This window comes from Lissotriton vulgaris, chromosome 12 (assembly GCF_964263255.1).
Source record: "Lissotriton vulgaris chromosome 12, aLisVul1.2, whole genome shotgun sequence".
NCBI classification, from domain to species: domain Eukaryota; kingdom Metazoa; phylum Chordata; class Amphibia; order Caudata; family Salamandridae; genus Lissotriton; species Lissotriton vulgaris.
The window spans coordinates 632,318,569-632,340,450 of NC_141700.1; the positions used below are offsets into that span (position 1 = coordinate 632,318,569).

General features: G+C 45.8%; 1 protein-coding gene across 1 annotated transcript in view; it reads right to left on the bottom strand.

Moving 5' to 3' along the window:
• Positions 1 to 14,896, bottom strand: part of LOC147677896 (uncharacterized) — a 104,452-nt gene extending 89,556 nt beyond the window's left edge. Inside the window, exon 1 of the mRNA XM_086945791.1 lies at positions 14,745 to 14,896. Coding sequence (XP_086801917.1) covers positions 14,745 to 14,826 — 82 coding nt within the window. The 5' untranslated portion in view covers positions 14,827 to 14,896. The remainder of the gene's footprint in view (positions 1 to 14,744) is intronic.
• Positions 14,897 to 21,882: the final 6,986 nt, after the last annotated feature.

Consider the following 21,882-nt stretch of genomic DNA (forward strand, 5'->3'; position numbering starts at 1 on the left):
ACACCATACCGTTCACCGAGAATCAAGACCTACTCGTAAGTATGGATATAGTGTCATTGTACACACAGATTCCACAGGACCAAGCCCTAGAGGTCCTTGAAATATATCTGGACAAAAGAGAGAGACCTATGAAAATTCCAACAAACTTTATTTTGGAACTTGCCAAAATAGCTCTGACCAGAAATTATTTTAAGTTCAAAGATGATTTTTACTTTCAAACTAAGGGAGTAGCGATGGGCTGCCCCTTTGCCCCAGAGCTTGCCGTACTTTTTATGAGTCAATATGAGGAGTACTTCATATACAATAACAACCCGTATAAAGACCAAATTAGAGGATGGGCACGATTTATTGACGACATCTTCCTAATATGGACAGGCAGCGAGGCAGAATTGAATAATTTCCATGGTTGGCTGAATAATCGCACCAAAGATATTCAATTCAGTATCCAATTTTCAAAAACTAGAATCACCTTTTTAGACGTAGAGGTCTACTGTGTAGAAGACAAATTGGTAACAACACTATATCGGAAAAAATCAGACAGGAATAAGGCCCTTGACTTTTCGAGTAACCATCCCCGAAGCTTAAAGCAAAACTTACCAGTGGGCCAATTCCTCCGCATCAGGAGGAATTGTACATTTAAGGATGAATATACTGAACATGCAAATGCCCTAAGAGAGAGGCTTTTACAAAGAGGCTATCCGTCGAAATTGCTGAAACAAGCACGGAAAAGAGCGTGGTGGACACCACGGGAAGAACTACTAAAAAGAAGTAAACGTGAAAAACTGTCCAGAATAGTGTGTGTTTCAACCTATTGGTTGAAGAAAACCATCCATCAAAATTGGCACCTATTAGAAGAATTGGATCCTCAGTTTAAAAACAAACCACTTTTTGCCTTTAAAAAAGACAAAAGCATTGCCAATCAACTTGTACGTGCAATGGTACCAAAAACACCAACCCCCACACTAATAATAATAATAATAATAAAGGGGCTTATAAAGCGCAATGGTGACGCCATCCCGGCGTGTCCCCGCGCTGTGGAGAGAGTGACGGAGCAGGCAGTATCCGGGGCTACTGGATGAACAAGTGTGTTTTTAGTAGCTTCCGAAATACCGTTTCAGACTTGGCCTGCCTAATTTCATAGGGAAGAGTATTCCACTGGTTGGCTGCCAGCACTCGGAAGGAGCGACCACCCATTCTGGCCTTCTTTATGCGGGGAACTTTTAGAAGGCCCATGCCCATGGAGCGAAGTGCTCTATTGGGTTGATAGGGGATAGCTAAGTCCTTCAAATATTCAGGGGCTTTTGAAGCGGTAATCCTGTGGCAGATTAAGAGTGCCTTGAATAGGATCCTTTTTTTTATCGGAAGCCAGTGAAGGGCAGACAGAGTGGGTTTAGATGCCGTTCTTTTGGGGAGTCTGAGAACTAGTCGGGCTGCAGTATTTTGTAGCACCTGGAGCCGCCTCATGTTTTTCTCAGTGGTCCCCAGTAGCAGTACATTCGCATAATCTATGCGGGAGGTAACTAGAGCTTGGGTCATGGTCTTTCTAGCCTCCAAGGGCAGAAGGTCCAAAGCGCGGTTAAGGGTCTTCATTATTCCAAAGCACTTCCCTGCTACTTTGTTGACATGGCTTTCAAAAGACAGTTTCGGATCCACCCATACTCCGAGATTTTTTGCCTCCCTGCCAGGGATAGGTGTAGGGCCAAGGCAAGGAGGCCACCAATCCTGAGTCCAGCTGGCATCCTTTCCCCCGATCACTAGGACCTCAGTTTTGGAGCCATTAAGCTTCAGGCAGTGTTGGTCCATCCAGCCAGCAAGCGCCTGCATGCAGGTTTTGAAGTTAGCCGCTGCCAAAGTGGGTGCCTGTGATAGAGAAATGAGCAGTTGAGTATCATCGGCATATGATACCAATTCTATGCCGTATGATTGGACCACCTCTGCTAATGGAGCCATGTAAAGGTTGAACAGGGTGGGGCTCAGGGCAGAGCCCTGAGGCACCCCCTGTTCTAAGGCTATGCTGTCAGATAGAAACAAGCCACTCTGGACCTGAAAACTGCGGTCAGAGAGGAAGGCCTTGAGCCAGCCCAATGCCGCCTTGGTAACCCCAGCACTGCTCAGACACTGTAGCAAGATGGGATGAGCCACAGTGTCAAACGCAGCGCTGAGGTCCAGCATAATGAGAGCCATAGTGTGCCCTTCATCTGCACCCATCCGCAGTGTTTCGGTTGCACGCAGGAGGGCCGTCTCGGTCGAATAATTCTTCCGAAAGCCCGATTGGGAGCTGTGAAGAGCTTTTTTTGCCTCTAGGTGCTCCATGAGCTGTATGTTAGCTAGTTTTTCGGTCACTTTTGCAAGGAAGGGCAGGAGGGAAATAGGTCTTAGGTTCTCTAGAGTATCCTGACTAACATTCGGTTTCTTTTTTATAGGCAGCACTATAGCCTTCTTCCAGTCTCTCGGAAGAGAGGCCGAAGAGAACGAGAGTTGAATGATGTGCCTAAAATGGGGCTCGAGTACTTCCAAACTAGCAGTCAGAACTTTAGGAGGGGCAGGATCTCGAGGAGAGCCCGATTTGACACTTTGGCAAACCTTTACCAGTATATCAGGTGGAGGGACCAGGAAGCTGTGGAGACATAACTCCGTGGGGCTGGCCTCACTGTTTTCCAAGAGATCATAGGTGGCGGTGAGGTTTCCAGAGAAGCTGGCATAGATATCCGAGATCTTTCCCGAGAAGTATCTCGCAATCCGATTGCAGGTATCTACTGAGTCATTGGAGGACCTATTATCAGTCGAGAGTACAGAAATCTCCTTAAAGATTTTAAAAAGCTCCTTCGAGGAGTACTCTGCCGCATCAATCCGATTTTTATAGTGAGCGGCTTTAGAGATGCGAACTTCTCTATAGTATTCCCTCTGCATTTTTTTATATTTTGTTTTAATCATAGGGCAAAAGTTAGCACGCCATGCACGCTCCAGCTTTTTACAGGAAGATTTGAGCGTTTGGAGTTCAGGAGTATACCAAGAAGAGGTTTTCCTCAAATTTTTTGGATTGCTGCCATTGCGGATGGGGGCGGTTTTATCAAGGGCGCCTAAAATACGGGATTGTAGGTGACTGTATGCAGTTTCACAGTCTGTCCCTCCTAGCGGACCACCCATTGTGAGATGTTCATTGAAGGTAGCGTGAGAGAAGGATTTCCATTTACGCCGCGGGTAACGCTGCTCAGAGTCTTTCTTAGAGACATCCTCGGAAGACTGGATGGCAAAAGGAATGACAAAATGATCGGACCAAGGGACCGGAATCGGTGTAGAGGATTGTACTCTAGAGAGGTTACCAAAGATGGGATCCAGGAGATGCCCTAGTCTGTGAGTGGGGTCATGATTTATAAGATCAAGCTGTAGAGAGTGGAGTGCGGACCTAATGTCGCTCGCCTCCCTGTCTAAAGGGTCATCAAAGTGGGCATTTAGATCGCCAAGCACAAGGAAGCTCTTTTTCCTGATCGCATGGTGAGCAGTGACCTCCAACAGGTTGGCAATAAAATCATACATCCTGCCCGGAGGTCTGTACACAAGGATGCCAGAAAGGGGGTTTGTGGTCCCATATTTATCGTGAAAGCACCAGCTTCACAATGATCAATATTCAGAGGCAGTAGGGTACATTGTATTGCAGCTCTAGTAGCAATAGCAATACCCCCCCCCCCCTGCCATCCTTCCTATCCAGTCTAGCGAGGGAATAGCCAGGGGGCAGAGCCTCTATGATGTCAGGATCAGAGAGTTCTCCCAGCCACGTCTCGGTACAGAACAGTATATCAAATTCCTCGTCTTCGAGTAGATGGTAGATTTGAAGACTGTGACCACCGAGAGAGCGGCAATTAATCAATCCTGCCTTGGCCTGTCTATTTGCAGGCACTACCCGCACTGGATTGAGGGGTTTAAAGGTGCATAGAGGGCAAGCATGTAGTGATAGCGCCTCCATGGAGTGCATGCAGCTGCGGGAGGACTCAGGACACAGAGCGAGCAACTCCTCTCTGTCATAGCGCACAGTGGGTGGTGATAAGAGTCCAGAGTCCCTAGCCCCGTGCCCCGTCCTGTCGCGGACGGGCGCAGACGAGCTGGACTTTGGCTCGACTTCGGCGCGCTTCCGGCGCGCCCGCTGCACGCGTCCGCTGCGCGGACGCAGGCCAACACACATTTATAGGACGTAGGGGCAACTAGACCGCTGACTTGGCCGCCCGAGCCCGGAAGTGGTAGGCTCCTCCTCGCCCTCCGCAGCAAACGCCCAGAAATGGACGCGGCGGACCGGGGCGGGAGACGGCAGGCAAGTGAGTCACACAGAAAAATTAAATCAGCACACAGAATACTTTAAAATTAGCCTAATCGCTAAAAGTTAAAATACACCGCTGTAAATCTCCGCTAGAACAGTGTGACACTTTTAAAACACAGAGCGCGAGCGGATAGAGCCTGCCACTGAGAGAGTATGTAGGTTTGCCACCGGTAAAAGGCCATCACAGATGTGGGACATGTGTCAATTGCCCATTAACATTGGAAGGATCATTGTTTGAACACGACGGTATTTTCTGGAAGCATGAGAATTTTTCAAATTGCAAAACTCGTAACGTGGTCTATGGAATTGTGTGCCCCTGTGGAAAGTTATACATTGGCAAGACAAACCAGGAGATAAGACAACGTATTTCACAACATAGGTCGAGAATAAAGATGAAAATCCACACAGCTGCTCTAGTCCAACACTGGCTAGAAAAAGGACACATTGAAACAGACCTCAAATGGACGGTCATTTCTAAAATTGACCCAGACAAGAGAGGAGGCGACTTAGAAGCCAGACTTAGACAACGGGAGGCAATGCTTATCCTTAAATTCAACACCACCACAAAAGGATTGAATGAAATGTCGGAATTGTACCATTTGTAGAACGAGAAGATACAGACTACAAATCCCAGAATCCTTAGACACCTGGATGACGCCTTTTTAAATGGCCTCAGTCATGACCACTCAGCACGGCGCCCAATTCAATTGCCAAACGAAGACCACAGACAGAGACGGCGGATGGTAAGAGCCCACTGGGAATGATTCACCATTTCTAACAAAAGCACGGTTACTAGGACGGTAATATGCAATCGCATTTACACGCTTTCGATGATCTATCGACAGATGGACCCTTAACTACAGGCTCCACTTCCAACTTCTGATTGACATCAGACTCGAAAAACGTGAACCTCCCGAAGGAGACTACAAAATACGTTGCAGTAAGTTGAACAACGCCCTTCTTCCCGTCCTTTTCAGCCATTCCGATTTTTGATCTAGTCATTCATGGCGCACCTCTTCCTCTTCACAGCTTTCTTCAAAGAATTCATCAAGAAACCCTGACAGGTACTACTAGTGTGTGTGCAAGGCAGAGTGTATTGTTGAGTTTCCCGCTGGTGTGTAGACAGTTGACTGAGTGTTTTCTATTTTTGCTTTATGTTTTACAGATCCATGTCTGTTTCTGGTCCTGAGGAGAATCCCAAGAAATAATGGGATTCGAAACGCGTCGACCCCTCTAGATAGAATAATCTTTTAATTTCTCCCCAGGGTGACCTTGTGTCATCTGGCTGATTGAGATTCATCTAGGTTGTGCATACAGTGCATTCAAATTGATTTGACCGAGTATACATTCTTTTGGATTGTGTTTTTCATGTAGAATAGAACTTCTTTGATTTCTTCTGCTTATTCGAATTGTATATAGTAGATAAGAGTCTTTGTCCCTTGTACATAACCCCACCAATTCCCTCACTTGTCTTAGTGTTTCCATGTAGAATGACTGTAGTATGTATGGTGAGCTTGCGAATTTTGAGAGAACAGTAGTGGATATTTGTAGTGTCTTGTAAATACCCCCGCATCACCCACACTTCATTTTCACTTGAGATTGTATTTATTGTAATTTCCTTGCCCAATTGTTGTATTTTTTATTTAATCCTTCTTTGATGTATATATAAATTTGAAAAAGCCTTTTGAAAAAAGTAAAAAGAAAATACGAATTCTTGGAAGTAGAAAATAAAATTCCTTCTTATAAACATTAGGTGTGGACTGAATAATTGGTCAACGAAGCTGAGAAAGGCACACTCAGCTCCTTGTATCTTTGACAAAATAACAAGAGCAGTACTGGCATTTGTTTTGTTTTCATACTAATTCAGGCGTAGCCTTACTGCGCTCAAGCCGAACCCTCGTTTGTTTCAAGATCAAAATGAGCAGAGCCTGATTTGTTTGGTTTGAATATGAGCTTCATGGTCACAACCAGAGCTCTGAAAATGTTTATATATTTAAAAAGTGTTGTTTAATGCAGTGCATGCAAGATTCTGATGTATGCAGGGGCGTAGCTTGGAGGGGGGGAGAATGTTTGGGGTGTTACATCCCCTTAATAAATATCTTTTGTATAAAATTATAAAATAGTTGGGTACAGGTACACACTCTTGTCTCTGTTTTATAGATCGTTAAAAAAAATTACTTTTACAAATGATTAATTTTAAGTACCGCTCATAATCTGCACTCCTCTCTCTTTCTACTGTTCCTTGAGCCCCCATCATGCCCTGCTTCTCATATAATGTATTTTAATCAGCGTGATTGATGGGAAATATGAAGCTCACACCGCCCAATCTTACTGACCAAACTATGCCCCTGGATGTATGTGACCGTCATGATAAAAACCTCATATGGTTTCTACAACTGCACACAGGGACTACAATCCAATTATTTTCTAGTGTATTTTGATACAAATGATGAGCATACTCCCTGAGATTTTGGGACAAAGCCCGAGACAGCCCAGCAGTGGACATGTTTGTGTCTTCAGCGGTTCAGTCACTAGTTGGTTGATTTTATTTAATCAGAGGGTAAAACCTTACCCAGCCCAAAAATCACCCCTTTGACTGTGTGGACTGGATCCCAGAGATGCCTAAAGAAATGAGCTTCATGAAGGGATAGGATTGAAAGATAGGAACAATACTACACGTAGAGAACCAAAACATAGACGCAATCTGCTTGGGAGGAAATATTTAACCCTTTCGCTGCGGCGGCTATTCCGCCGCAGCGCTAACGGTCGTGGGGGGGGCGCGCGGGTGAGCTCCGTGGGTGACAGAACCGTTCCGTCACGGCTCGCGAGTGAGCTGTGCTCATGACGGAACGGTTCCGTCACGACCCCGCCCGCTCAATTAAACGCGCCGCGCAGGCGCGGCGGCCGGGCCGTGACGGAACCGTTCCGTCATGAGCACAGCTCACCCGCGAGCCATGACGGAACGGTTCCGTCAATAGCCTTGAAGAGGTTAAGCATGTTTAGTAATGTGCAACAAGTGTCAGGAGTCCAGATTCTAGGTGCAATTTACCTCAGTAAGCAAGTCAAGATTCAACAATCAAAGACAATTATGAACATCCATCATATTGCAAAGGGGAACAAACTACACTTTAAGAAACATTACAATCAGATTGTGTGGGAAACATTAATAGACCTGTGCAAAAGGAAAGGGTGGCAAGATGGGAGAACAAAAAGCTATATACAACTATATACAAAATCAGAACAAAAGGACCTCATGTACAAAGGGTTTTTGAGCTCACAAAATCTCTGATTCATTAAATCTGGGATTTTCCAACACTAAAACCCTTTCTGAAATGTATTCATCCCATTTAACAACACTGGAAAAGGTTTTCTGATTTGTTAAATGGATTTAGGAAACAAAAAAGGAATCAGTATTTGGAAGTGGCATTTTAAGGGTATCCCTTCTAAATACCGAATCCCTATGGTAATAAACTAATGTTTAGCAACCAAAAAACAGTGACTAAACATTAATTTGTTTGCCACTACCTCAAAGGAGATTTTAACCCATTTGAATATTGGAAAGGGTCCATAAGGGACCCCTTCCTTTTAGTAAATGTGGAGACAAACATTTTTTTAGGAGCCGGAAGTGGGCCACAAGACACTGCTTGCGCCTAAAAAATGTTTGCAACATTTTCATTTTTCTTATTAAATAAATCCTGTTTTCTTTTTAGGAAAACGAGCTGCACTTAACAAAAACTGCTTTATTTAAAAACAATCACAGACATGGTGGACTGATGGCCTTATTGGTATGATACATAAAAGTAACTACCACTGAATGTGCAAAATCCTGGCACTAGTTGGGCATCACATCTACAAACTCGTCACCTATATGCAAATGCCTCGGATCGGATGTTCAAATCCCTGACGTCACAAGTGCGAAAACTTTTCACAACAAAGAAAGTAAACACTGCACAAACATCAGGATCAAAGCATGGAAAACAACGTTTACAACGCAACTTTTACAACGCACTACCATTACAACGAAACTTTTACAACGCAACATCCATTACAACGCATGCCATTACAACGCAACCATTACAACGCATGACACTACAACTCATACCATTACAATGCATGTCATTACAACACAGTCATTACAACGCATTCCAATACAACGCATTCCATCACAACACTTAGTACCTTTACACTATCCAAAACTTACCCTACTGTTGCACCCCCTGGAGTTAGAATAGTAATTTTTACCCCTACACTATCCAACACTTACCTTACTGTTGCACCCCCTGGAGTTAAAATAGTAAATGTTACCCCTACACTATCCAATACTTACCAAACATGCAATGTAATGGTATGCGTTGTAATGGTATGCATTGTAAAGGTAGTATGCGTTGTAATGGAATGTGTTGTAAAGGTAGTTTTTAGAGATGCGTTGTAATGGCATGCGTTGTAATGGAATGCGTTGTAATGGATGTTGCGTTGTAAAAAATGTGTTGTAATGGCACGCGTTGTAAAAGTATGCATTGTAACGTCATACAACCTCAAAGCATTAATCGCAAATTGTAATTGTGCAAAAAGCAGCGCATTGTGCAAAAGAGTAGTAAGCTTTCTGTGTGTAAATACGATTCAGGTTCAAATCATTTTAATAGGACATTCGTATTGTGCACAAAATGAGTGCATCGAGCAAAAACATGTGCCTAATATGTTTAAAAACAATCAATACCTAAATGCAAAGGTGCACCACACAATTTCAGAACTACAATGTCAATGATCACAGACGTAGGTTTTCTTAGTTGTGATTTTCTTTATTCCAACAAAAGGTGTACAGTCAAAACACGGGTGTTCGCAGCGAACACCCGTGTTTTGACTGTACACCTTTTGTTGGAATAAAGAAAATCACAACTAAGAAAACCTACGTGTGTGATCATTGACATTGTAGTTCTGAAATTGTGTGGTGCACCTTTGCATTTAGGTATTGATCTCTTGAGTTGTTGGATGAACTATCACTGTGACAGTGGGTGTTAACCAGTGTGCACACACTTCGCCCATACAAACTATCAGGGGCGACTTAAAATTTGGGGGGTGATTTGGGTTAGGTGCTACAATTAGGAAGTTTCCACTGTCTTGTCTATTTTTTTGAAAATGTTTAAAAACAATATGCGTCACTGAGGTATTGCAAAAACTGGGTGCAAATAAGAAAGAAAATGGAGAAAGGAGATGTTCTTATGCATGGTCCCTGGCCACGATTATTCACAGCTTTGTAGAATTAAAGATATTTGATTCCCGACAAGTCCTTGCCCTTAGCTTAGTCTCTGTGACTGACTTGCATTGCTCGAATGGCCCCAGCCCTCCACTGTCAGCCAGCTGGGCACCCCAACCTCGAAGCTGGGGAACCAAGTTCTAGTCTCGGCAGGGACATTCAACATCCTGTGATTCTGGGCAAATCACTTAATGTCCCCATGCCTCACAAAATGAATGTGTCAGTCTATAATGCAACTGGTGCTCATGTAAAGTGCATTGATACCTTTGGGTCGAGTTCACACTAAATAAAAGCACCTCTCTTCTTCAGGAGAGAACAGAAGTACGGTTAGGTGATGAATGGCCTCTACAAATCGACTGTTTATTTCTGTAATTTTTCTAACTTTTGTAAGTCTTTTAAATGCTCTTGATTTAAGGACGGATGCAGGCAAGTGGGAACTAATTGGGAGGGCCAATGTATTTTCAATGGATTCGAGTTTGAAAATTCTAGACCTTCCTCTTTATAGCCAGTACTAGATATAGCCGGGTTGCCCTTCGCCTGGTCAAGCAATGAATTATTTGAGGGGTCAGAATCTATGGTTTTACCTAGTTGTTACGTCGGGCTAATGCCTTAATCGTGTCAGTTCAGTATTGTAGCATGTTGTTGTGCCACCAACTTGTTAAAATATTCCACTGCAATCCATTACGTGTGTGTCGACATTATGCATCACATGGCCAGCCAATGTGTTTCGACCCCATTGGTTGATGTCTGGGCCTTCCTCAACACATCTCATGGCCAGCGATATGTTTCGACCCCTATGGTTGATGTCTGGGGCTTCCTTAAGGTTTAAAATGCATATGTAAATAGCATTGAAAAGTTGTCTCCCTTTATTCATGAGGGCTGGGGCAGACAAAGGTCCCCGAACCGACATGTGGCTGTATATCTCTGCACCTGACTTCAGTCACTACAATGGTTTGCGGAGTAACCCCCCACTACTAACTCAGACCACATGAGACCCCCATATCATACAAAAACAGTTGTCCCATGGGAATCATTCCAGGAAAACCTATAGTCCAACTTCAAGGTATTCAGTCTCTGATAAAATCCTACAACAGAGATTGAGTGAAAAAGTCAGCACTAATAGTGAGCGCAAAATCTGTTCCGCTTGCGGATTTCGCGGATTTTCGGTAAATCTGCAATCCGCGAATTTACCGAAATCCGCGAATCCGCGAGCGCCGGATTCGGGGGGCAAAAGTTCAAGCCTTCAAGCTTGAAGTTGTTGTTGTAACTATTTTAGGATGGCGCCAGCAAGCGGCCAGAGCCATCCTAAAATAGTTACTAAGTTACAGGAAGAACAGGAAGCTCTAATAGATAAAATAAAGCAGGTGCTCGAGCACCTGCTTTATTTTATCTATTAGTGAAGCTAATTTAGTAACTATTTTAGGATGGCGCTGGCAGCTTGCCGGCGCCATCCTAAAATAGTTACAGGAAGATGATGGATGGACAGCTCACTCAAGGGAGCGTCGTCGAGGCTGGGCAGGTGTGCCTTCTTCCCAAATCTATTGAAAATCAGCTGTGATGCTGGATAGAGGCCTTTGCATCCTTGACTTTCACGAGCGCAATCCTTGTGCTGTTCCTGTGACCAGGAGCTTCTTTCTCTTGATCTGCTGCTCTGATCGGTCTCTGACCTTTTATACACACAAGAGGCATGTGAACTTGCATGGAAGCCCCGCCCGTTTGGCCCCGCTCACACACTCGCGGTGTGCACTGTCTTCCCGCCATTTACCCACTATGATGGACAGCTCACTCAAGGGACCCCTGCGCCCTTCGGGGCGATTGCATAGTAACACACACATGGTCGCTGGAACTAGTTGTAGCTCAAATTCAGTGACTCATTCATCAGCCCAAAAACAATCATGAGCGTCGTCGAGGCCGCACATAAGACCCCCCCCCCCATTAAGAAAATCCGCAAAATCCGCGAATCCGCAAATTCGCGGATTTTGCGGATCCGCAAATCCGCAAATTCGCGGATTTGCTAAATCCGCCCATGCTTAGCAGCACCGCGTTCCCTGGTTACAGAATCACATTGAAGGAATATATGAATAAATGGTAATCCTCCAACAGGAACTGTGTTCCAAACTGTTGATAACCAGGGATGTGTACAGTCCATTTTGTATCACTCCTGTATATATTCTCCTACACTAGCACTGCGTCCAGAGCTTGATTCGAGCCAGTGGGTGCTGGTGGGGCCACAGGCACTTATTTATGGACACTGGCACTTATTTTCCCACATCAGACTTTCACCCAATGCAAGAGAGGGAAAAATACACAAAGCAGAAAGACAAAGGAAGTCAAACACGAAAAAAAAGACAGTAAAAAGTCACAAAGGGGGAAAAGGGCAGTGAGTGTCTGGAAGTGAATTAACACCATGCGCGCAGGCCGTTTTCCCGCTGTGCGCTGAAGTTTTAAAAAACCTGCGGTTCATGAGCGTACGACAGGCGTAACTCATGACATGCTGAGCTCATCATGAGCGTCGAAGGGGTTAAAGGGGCCTGTATTTAATTGAAAGCTGCACTGCTTTGGTATTCGGCTCTCTGACATGTAATTGCACCATCCGTAGGCTTCTGGGCAGAGATTTGGCCACCAGTACTCATTCATTTACAAATTAAGAACTGACTGTGTTGTCTGCACTTTTCCATTGTACAGTGTGCGCCTTGCATGCAGTGACGGCTGATATTTAACGGCAGTGGGGTAGAGTTGCGTGGGTGAAGGAATGAAAAAATAATTAAAACACTTACCTGTTGCACGTGTTGCCTCTGTTCCTCTTCGCCTGCTTCCACGGCAGGAAGCACCCGGCTCCCAGACTCCCCATAGGCAATCACAATGCTGCAATGCAGTGCAGTGATTGGTCTAAGCGCTGTGGTTCGGTGCTCAGCCAGGGAATGGGAGGCTGGGCATGTTCTGCACCCTGGATGTAATGCAGCCTGCATGGAGAACATGCAAAATGCGCATGACGATTTGGCCGTCCCAAGTCTACCGGCCAAAGCATTTTGCTCACTTGGAGTCGGCAAACCACCCCTGCCCTACTCTGTGAGTAGAGCAGCCCCGCCCACCCCTAAACAGCTGAGCAAGGACAGAAAATAAAATGATAATAACAATGAGTTATTTTACTTTTACTTGTATTATTTCCTTGTTGGCCTGCTCAGTGGGGTAACGCTCGTCCACCTTAGTGGAGGAGCCGCCACTGTTTACATGTATATATCTTATATTAACCGTTTACTGCTTCGAACGTTCAGCGCCAGTGCTGAACGTTCGAAGAAACGGGTGCGGCCGCGTCGGCCGTTGGACGTGCGCAGCACCAGGGAGGTAGCTCGCACGATGTCCAACAGCCGACGGCAGCAGCGATAGGGTTAAGAGCAATATAATTTCTACTAAGGAGTTAAGTATTGGGTTTTGAATGTTTATATGATTATATATCACACAACATTAATCATCGAACAATTCAACTCAATACTTTGAAGTTAGACTATAGGTATTCCTGAAATGAATCCCAGGGGACAACTGTGTTTTTTACTATATTGAATTACCCTAGTATCTTTGGGCATATAGGGTTGTCCTCGTTTAGTTTATACACATGAGATTGGCCGCTTGCCCCGAGAGTTGGAGGGATTATTCTGTCCTTCTCGGTTAGCGGACACCATGTGTCCGTTTGAGGGTCATACTTCACTGCCTCCCTGATAAATACAGGGAGACTGCTTTTCAACGCAATTTACATATGCTTTTTTTGAGCCCTGAGAAAGGTCCAAGCATTAACCGTAGGGGGCGAAACATATGTTAGCTGGTCATGTGATGCAATAATGTTTACGCACAAATTTATTGGATTCCTCAGGTAGAATGAAACTAGTTTTTAATACAGCACCTTGGTGTATTTATGTCATTTCGTCCTGAAGCAATACACTACACGAATGAGGCATTACCTTTGATTGTAGCTAATAGTGATGTGTTCAAACAAATGTATATATAGTACCTGTGAAAATCTCTGGCCCTCCTTGTGGAAATCTGCAGATTTGTAACTGACATTTGCAAACTCCAGGTGCTAACTCTTCACCCCGCTTGTGCAAAATGGCAGTGCTATACTTGCAAACGTCTCAGACTCTATGTACAACCCTTGGTACCAGAGATGCACACTCTGAACACTGCACATGCGAACTTCTCATGCCATAGCTGCCTGCATGTTCCTGAGTCCTGACACCACACACAGCCTCCACAGACCCTCCTAGGACACTCTTCTAACACCAGCACCGCCCATGGCTTCATTGCACGCATCAACGCATATAGTCCTATTCCACCGCAAGCCTTCTGTGTGCTGCGCCTTTTATCGATCTCAGAAGGATGAACGTTTAAATTGGCCATGCCAGGATTAGAACCAATGACTCGAGATTACAGAGCCGTGTGCAACAGGCGCGAAGTCCACTGAGTTGCTCTACCTACCACTAAGACAGGGAGTGCTCAGATTTATAACTCCTAAGCAGGGCACCGTGCCCTTCTAAATCTAGTTTTGCCTACTTGATGGACACTAACGCAATAGATAACATTCGTAACTATGCTTAATCGACTCATGCTTCTCATTTTACCGACCTTGGAGGGATGAATAGCTAACTCAAGATGTAAGCCGCGACCAGATGAGCATATCAGATCATTGTTTGCATTTAGTGCTTGGAGCCAACGTCTGATGCCAGCACTAGCAAGTTTTCCTCGAGTTGCTTCCACGGACGGCTGCCAGCGGTGCTTCCGTTTAACTAATGCTGCAGTTGTATTGTTTGTCCGCTGCTCATCTGTTCCTCAGTTAATAAGGATAAATCTAAAACCCACGTCGCGGTTGGATCCAGTCGAAAGCACTAGAGCTCGGAGAGAATTAAGAAACAGCAGCCGAATCTCTGCTTCTCCATTTGAACACATTGTGTGCTCCTAGACACATCCCTCTAACTCGCCGTACCTTAGTCCCTTTAGCAACCAACAAAGTGGCGCAACAAGCGACGGTTCAGTTCGCAGTAAACGCTGTGCAAGAAAATGCATTCATTCACAGATGGTCGACTCGAATTTCTACTAGGGGACACACGGGTTTCAGGAGCAGGCGCACGACCTACTTGGCTATTTTACAAGCATGTGGCAGCAGCGGCGTAAAATAAGTCTTTTTACCTTTGTCCAGCAGCGATTTCACAATCCCAGAGCCCACGGTGCCAGCCCCTCCCAGAACCAGGACCACTCTGTCTGAGGACATGTTGGTGGGCACGGCAGCGGCAGCAGCGACGGTGGGCGACAGGCAGTGCAAGCTCTCAGCTCGCTGTGCCATACATCCCTTTTAGTACCGATGAGGCAGCGTGGCCCCACCCCCTGCGCTTCGAGGCTTGCCTTTCACCAAGGAAACCACTCCTCGCATTTTCTTCTAACCCACCACGGACATTGCTGCGTAGCTAGCCAAGCACTGAATATTGCCCCAAGCAGGTACCTACCGAGGCGGCTTGGTGGGCTGGCGCACCTGCTGCTTGTGTACGCGCCCGCAAGTGTGAGTGGCACGCGCGTTATGGGCTGCAGTCCGGTCCTATTCATTAAACTATTGACCATTGTGATGCCAACGTATGCAAACGCCGCGTACTCTAGCGCCAAGAGGTAGACGCGTGCGGCTAGCCCTAAGAGGCGTGCATTCGGATATACTTTAAAAGTTCAGTTCTGTGTTTTCTGGAGCTTGAAACGAGAGCATCTGACGGCTTTCTTAAAGTCCAGCGAGTCTGCTAAAGTAGCACCGTCAACTTTATTGTAAAGTGTAAACAATGTTGTTTCAGTCGGCCCAAGTTTCCCTCCCTGCCGAGTGAGTGAATTAGTGAGCCCGGTACCTAGGTCACTAACGTGAATGTCAGTTTTAGGGCGGTGGATGTGAATTAAGTACACTCCCTTTGATACCACGAGGGGGCAGTGCTGTGCAATGCCGAGTGTGGGTACGGCTAGGAGGGAGGCAGGGGTGATGGGTGAACTCTAGCAACGGGAGGATGGACAGCTTGTGAAGGATTCTGTTGCCAATGTGCAGGGCCAGTGGAATTATGTAGCACTGGCGGGACAAATTATGCAACCGGGTAGAGAAAATTATGCAACAAGAAAAGGCAAATGAGGCACGTTTTGTGATCGTATTACTTCATTATTTTATTTTTCAACTTGTTAACACTGTTAGGGAATTAGTTGTACCTCATCAGTGCCCGTTTAACACCCAATAAGCTACAGAAAGGTGACCAGTTAACCTATGCAAGGGGCCTTCCACTGCAAGTATCACTGTGTTTTTAGTAACCTTTGAACCGTTTGAGCTAGAAAAAGTGTTTTCTTCAAATTTGCAGATTATGCAGCAGATGATGGATTATGTGGCAAATGTGTCAAATCAAAAATTGTGCGCAAAACGCCGAGGATGCTTTATTGCACAATTGCAGTAGCCCTGCCAACGTGTGAGCGAGTGAATAACACATTGGGTGAATGGGAGTCTCAGACGCCTGGCTGAACTTGACATTTCTGAGACCTCGGGGAGAATTCTCTTGAAGGGTCTGAGTCAGTGGACATCAAGTGCTTTAAGTGGGGCGGGTCTCGCTAGTGCTCTCCTCTTACCTGGCAGTAATTAAAAACGGAGTTTGAAAGGGGTCCCTATTGGACCCTACATTCAGTTCCTTAACTTCAAAAGCAAAGACCCTGCTCGATTTCTTAACAATGTATGTATGTATTTGAGCTTATATATGTATGTATTTGAGCTTATATAGCGCACAGCTACCCACAAAGGGTTTCCCGGCGCTTGCTTAGGGAACACGTCCTGGTATTCCCCTGTGAGATAACCCCAGCAGGGTATCCACAAGGTGAAAGCCAGGCATCCCGCCGCGAAGATTAAGCAAGCTATTGCCCAGAGTCGCAGAGTGTGAACCCGTGAGTCGAGAAGGCACCGGAGCGAGAATTATCGAGTCCGTGGAATTTTGAGCCCAAGACCCGCCGAGGCGGGGAATTGAACCCTGGTCCAGGGCCGATCTCAGCTTCCGGGTCTGCCGCCTCTAACCCCTGAGCCACACTTCTCCACAATGATCTCAAAACCGCACAGGGTAATCAAAGTCACCAATGCAGCCCCTGTTTAAATTTCACAAGTTTTATTTCTTCTTACCTTTCCTATAAGTATGTGCCTCTTCCAAATATTGTGGTTTTGTCATGTTATTTCATGTATGGTATGGCTCTTGAATAGCACATGTTGTGAATTAAGTCCACTCTAGGGGGGTCATTAGGATGGCGGGCGGATTGCCCCCACCAGGCTGGCGGTAGCCACCGCCGGCACGGCGGGGGCAATCCGCCCGCCATCCTCAGCTAAATGCCCCCCGCCATATCAGTATGGCGGGGGTGACCGCGGCAGACGGAAAGACCGTCCGCCGTTTTTCCGCCTCGGTCGCCTTGCGACCGGGGCGGAAAAGGTCTAACAAGGTGGTGGTGTCTATTTGACACCGCCAGCAATATTAGGATGGCTCAGGATAGATGCCTTTCCGTGGCAGCGGCTTGCGGTCTTCACTTCGGTGGGCCCCCTGCAGGGCCCCAGATTGAAGGAGGGGTGGGGGATGCACAGGGGGGGCTGCATTTGCATTAACAAAGCGGCAGGCACCGTGCGGTGCCTTCTGCTTTGTTAATGCAAATGCATTCGTTCATGTTTAGCATTGTGGCGGGCTGTGCTGAGAGCCCGCCCGCCACAATGCTAAACATGCAGGATGCGCACTCCACAGTGGCGGGCGCATCCTAATGCCCTCCACGGGACCCCCGCCCTTATGGCGGGCGGTCCCAAAGACCGATAGGATGGCGGGCGGACTAAGTCCGTCCGCCATCCTAATGACCCCCTAGGTGTCTATTGAGTTCAGGTTGTGGGTGGGTGTTCATGATGGGGCACAATTGAGAGCTCTGGAGTGGATGCTGAGGATAGTTTAAGTTTCACACTGTGAGTGTCAGAAAAGTATTTACACATGCCAATTGGAATTATCATTTGATGTGGAAGTTTATGAAGGTAGGTCACATCTGTACAGATACTGACAGCACCATGAAAGAGAATATCCTATGTTTACAGGCAGGGCCCCAACTAGACCTCAACTTAGGGAAGGAGGGCAACCGGTCAACCAGAGGAGGCGAGGTTCACTCTTCAAATAATGGGACAAAGCTACCAGTAAAGCCAGTACAAGAAAACAAAGTGGTACATGGTGAATTTTGAACCTATTGTTCAAATCCGATACTATTACAACAAGCATGTTTTTGCGGATTTGACATTGTTTATAGGCTCTAGACGTTTAAGCAGACTGGCAATGCCAATACGTCTGGATTATGAATAGGGCTCCCGGTTTTATGGTATTTATTTTTTTGTCGTTTCGGTCTGTATTTATCAATATTTATTTTTTGGGCATTTTATCTGTATTTATCCACATTTATTTTTGCGACAATCAAAAGACGACGCATCAGCTAGTATTTTTCCACATTTATTTAAATTGACACAGGAAGGAGGCTGTAGGACATAAATACCGGTTGTGACAGAGTGAGTCCCAAACTAAACGTTAGCTCTAACGTGGCTTTAAGTGCGCCCAATTGTTTTTACTGGAAGCAGAGTGGACTAACCCATAGCTGCAAGGTTTCAGATTGACATGTGCGAAATTTCCATAATTTCAGTGAAATTGTGAGACATTTTTACGACTATGAGCAGCTTCGTTACAAGCAAAATCAAGCAGGCACACTTACTAATCCAACTCAACAATGGTGCTGAGTTAAACCTCCCTCAGAAGGATGAAAGGAACAGCCAGCCCTGCTGAAACTTCAAGCTAAACCTGATTTGCAGTCGAGTATGTGAAATTTGTAGCACGCAGATAAATAGTGCCTCAGGGCAGCCTTTGAGATTACACATTGTGGGAGCTGCAGATGTCAGCGCATGGCCATGTGCCAAGAGGCCACTCGTGTACGCTGTACTCATCTGTCCGCACTCTCCTGAAGAGCTGTCGCATGTGCAGTCATGCTGCCTCAGGTATGCAGCGAGTCCCCCCTGCATGCCCCACTTCCAAAATACATATCTTCTGGTCGGATTAAAGTAATACTCCCAAAACACGAACATGCATGAGTACGGACTCAAATGGTTGGCGATAACTTAAATTTCATACAATGAAGTTCAAGCTATTGAATAAGAAAGTATGAACGTTTGTGGCCATCACACAATATTACCTCTGAATGAAGATTTTCTGTAAATAAATGTATGCCGACAAATGTATTAATTTCTGCTATGGTTCAGCACTCAATTGGTCGTGTACAATAGAGCTGCAGGAGCATTTTCAGCCAAAAAGGCATGGAAGCCTCGGCGGGGCAGCCCGCAGCGAGTTACCCCTGGCCCAGACTGAGCGACGCCGCTCTCCCGCGGGCTCCGCTGGAGGTCTCACTCGCCCATGAGTTCTGGGGTGGTGTGCCCATTCTCCCTACTCCCGAGCAGTAGAAGGGGGGCTCCATTACTGCCCTTAACTGGGGGTGGGGGAGGGTATCCCGAAATTAAGGTGCTTTTTACGTGGTAACATGCTTGCTGCGTCACTTACCCAACTGGTGTGCGATGGGGGTTCACCCCAAATGAAGGTGCATTTCACGTCACAACAGACTCACTGCAGCCCTTACCAGCCTGGGGAGGTGGATGAGTGGTGTGTTGGGTAGGGGAGGGATTTCAGTCGTTCGATTGGGGTTCACTCTGAAATCAAGGTGAATTTCCAGCGACAGTAGACACTTTGGGGCCCAACGTCGGAGCATCTGTTCAAAGTCCATGTGCGTTTCACATGAAAACAGATGATTTGCGACATTTACTGATAGATTTTGCTCCAAAATCGGGTACATTTCCTGCAATAAATAGACCTCCTTTCCGCAGCAGCCTACCGAGAGTTTCACCTATTGGCATTGTTAAATAATGCAACACCGACAGCTCAAACTTTAATAATGCAAGACCTATTGCATTGCAAATGCTTGTTCTGTTAAGTTGGTGTAATAACAGGTTAGGTCTGGCTTGACGACTCAGATGTACTATACCTATTGTTACCAAGTAAAAAATATATATACACAGATTGGACTGCTGCTCTGACCCGAGCAGTATTTCTGTCAACTGATGCTAGTGCCTCTTATAGAGTGCATGCTTAGAAATGCAGAAGAGACCACTTCGCATCTCAGAAGCACACTAAAGCATCACATTTTACATTCTTAATTCCACAGATACAGAACAACATTGTTTTCTACTTATTTTTGCTGCAGCGGGCCTTTTAAATTTTGTAGTCAGGACTCAAAATGCAATCTCAACCTATTGGCTTTGCCAATGCTTGTTTAGATCTGGGTTAAAAGCACAGACGTCAATATACAATCACTCCTTGGCTGAGCCCAGTGGACTATTCCTCTCTCACCTTTACAACTCCAGGCGTGTATGCTCGTGCTGGTTTGCTACTGTAGATCTCGTTCTTATGCTAATGCGTGCATTGCCATATTAAACTCAGGCGGATTGGCTTTGCAAATCTTTTTTTTTTATATCTCTTCTCAACTAGTCCAGTGACTTTGTAGGATAGTATGCAAGGTGCGTTAGATTTTTTTCAAAACAGATTTGATTTTGAGAATTGGACCCAAGTTTGGTTATTAAAGGCTGCCTTCCCGCAGAGCTTAGAACACATCACGCCACCTATGGTTTCACAATTCTCTGAAAAACCTTTCAGGCTTAATTTGATAGCATATAGGTCCCAGTTGCTTGGAGGACTGTTGCGCCAGCAGACCCCAGGGCAATAGTGTGCCATTTAAGACTCCAATAACAACGGACCAAACCTTTCATGTGGCCTCTGAAGGATGAAAGTCCGAACAGAAAGCGCCAGTGCTTGAACCTGTGAACAAGCTACCTCCCCGTGTTCAGATTCATTGGGATGCTTGTGGTCTTTACCATGGAAGACTCTACCCTGCGGGCTAACGTGTTTCACCGCTCCCCCTGGGCTGTTCAATTCCCCACTCCACCTGCAGATTCCCGTTCGAGACATATCCAAAGTCTTTTCGTTGGACAATTTTGTTAAAAAAGTGTAAATATGTTAATGATCCTGGAGACTGTAAATGCAGATGTGGCGGTGGGGACCATCACCAGATGTGCATTCCAAGAGCAGGAGCCTGGAGGGTTGTGTATTAAGCGCCCTCCTCCCAGACAGCTTCCTGGCCGCAGTGTGGATTACAGACGGGTCTCCCCTCTGATCTTGGGCAGCTCCATTGTGCCCGAATGCCCTTTGTTAAAAGTGTGATGTCCCGCTGTCAGGGCAAGGGCAGAGGGTGGTCTTCCAGGAAATCTCCAAGACATCAGAGGCAGACAGACCCCCTCGGGGATAGACGGTCTTCTCAGGGCACTCATTCTCTGAAAGGGATGGCCAGGGCCCCATACATGACAGCAAAGCAGTTGCCCAGCCCGGCCAGCATCTGCCTATCAGCAAATCTAACACACGAACCAGTGGGGGAGCTGTTGAGAGATCTCCAGGGACCTCAGGGGGAGCAATGGCCACCCCGCACTCCGTACTCTTCCCTGGGATGTATGACGTTACAACGCATACTTTCACAACGCATACCATTACAACGCAACTTTTACAACGCAGGATCCATTACAACGCATGCCTTTACAACGCATGACATTACATAGCAGATGCTATTACAACGCAAGCCATTACAACGTAAGTATAGGTAAGTATATTATTTTTTTTTAAATGTAATTAATAAATATTTACTTATATTTTTTTAATAATTAATTTTTAGCCAACTTTTTTTAATTAATATTAAAATTACTTAAATAAATTTATTTAATTTATATAAAGTACTATTTTTAAAACTAAACCCTTAAAATACCCCTGTACCCCAAAACCCAAACTTAGCCCTGAACCCTAAAAATACCCCTGTACCCCATTTTTTTTTTGTTTTAAACAATTTTTACAATTTACTTTACTGGAATCAGAATCCCTGAGTGCAGAGTCGTTCCCCGTTGCTTCCCATATTCCCCGTACACAGCCATTCAACCCACAACCCGGAGGTCGGGCGGCGCTATTCAATTTCAGTTTACACTCTTGTCTGGGTCTTCAGCTGCATTCGGCATATGAGGCTCTTCGCCCTCTGCTTTTTTATTTTCACCCCAGTCCCGTGTGCACTTGCTAAGATTCGTACGTATTCCGCTATTGGATCTCGGGACATGTCCCCCCCCCCCACCCCGGTGTCTGCAACTATGTCTGGCGCTAGGATGCGTGCATATACTGTGGGCCTCCGGATC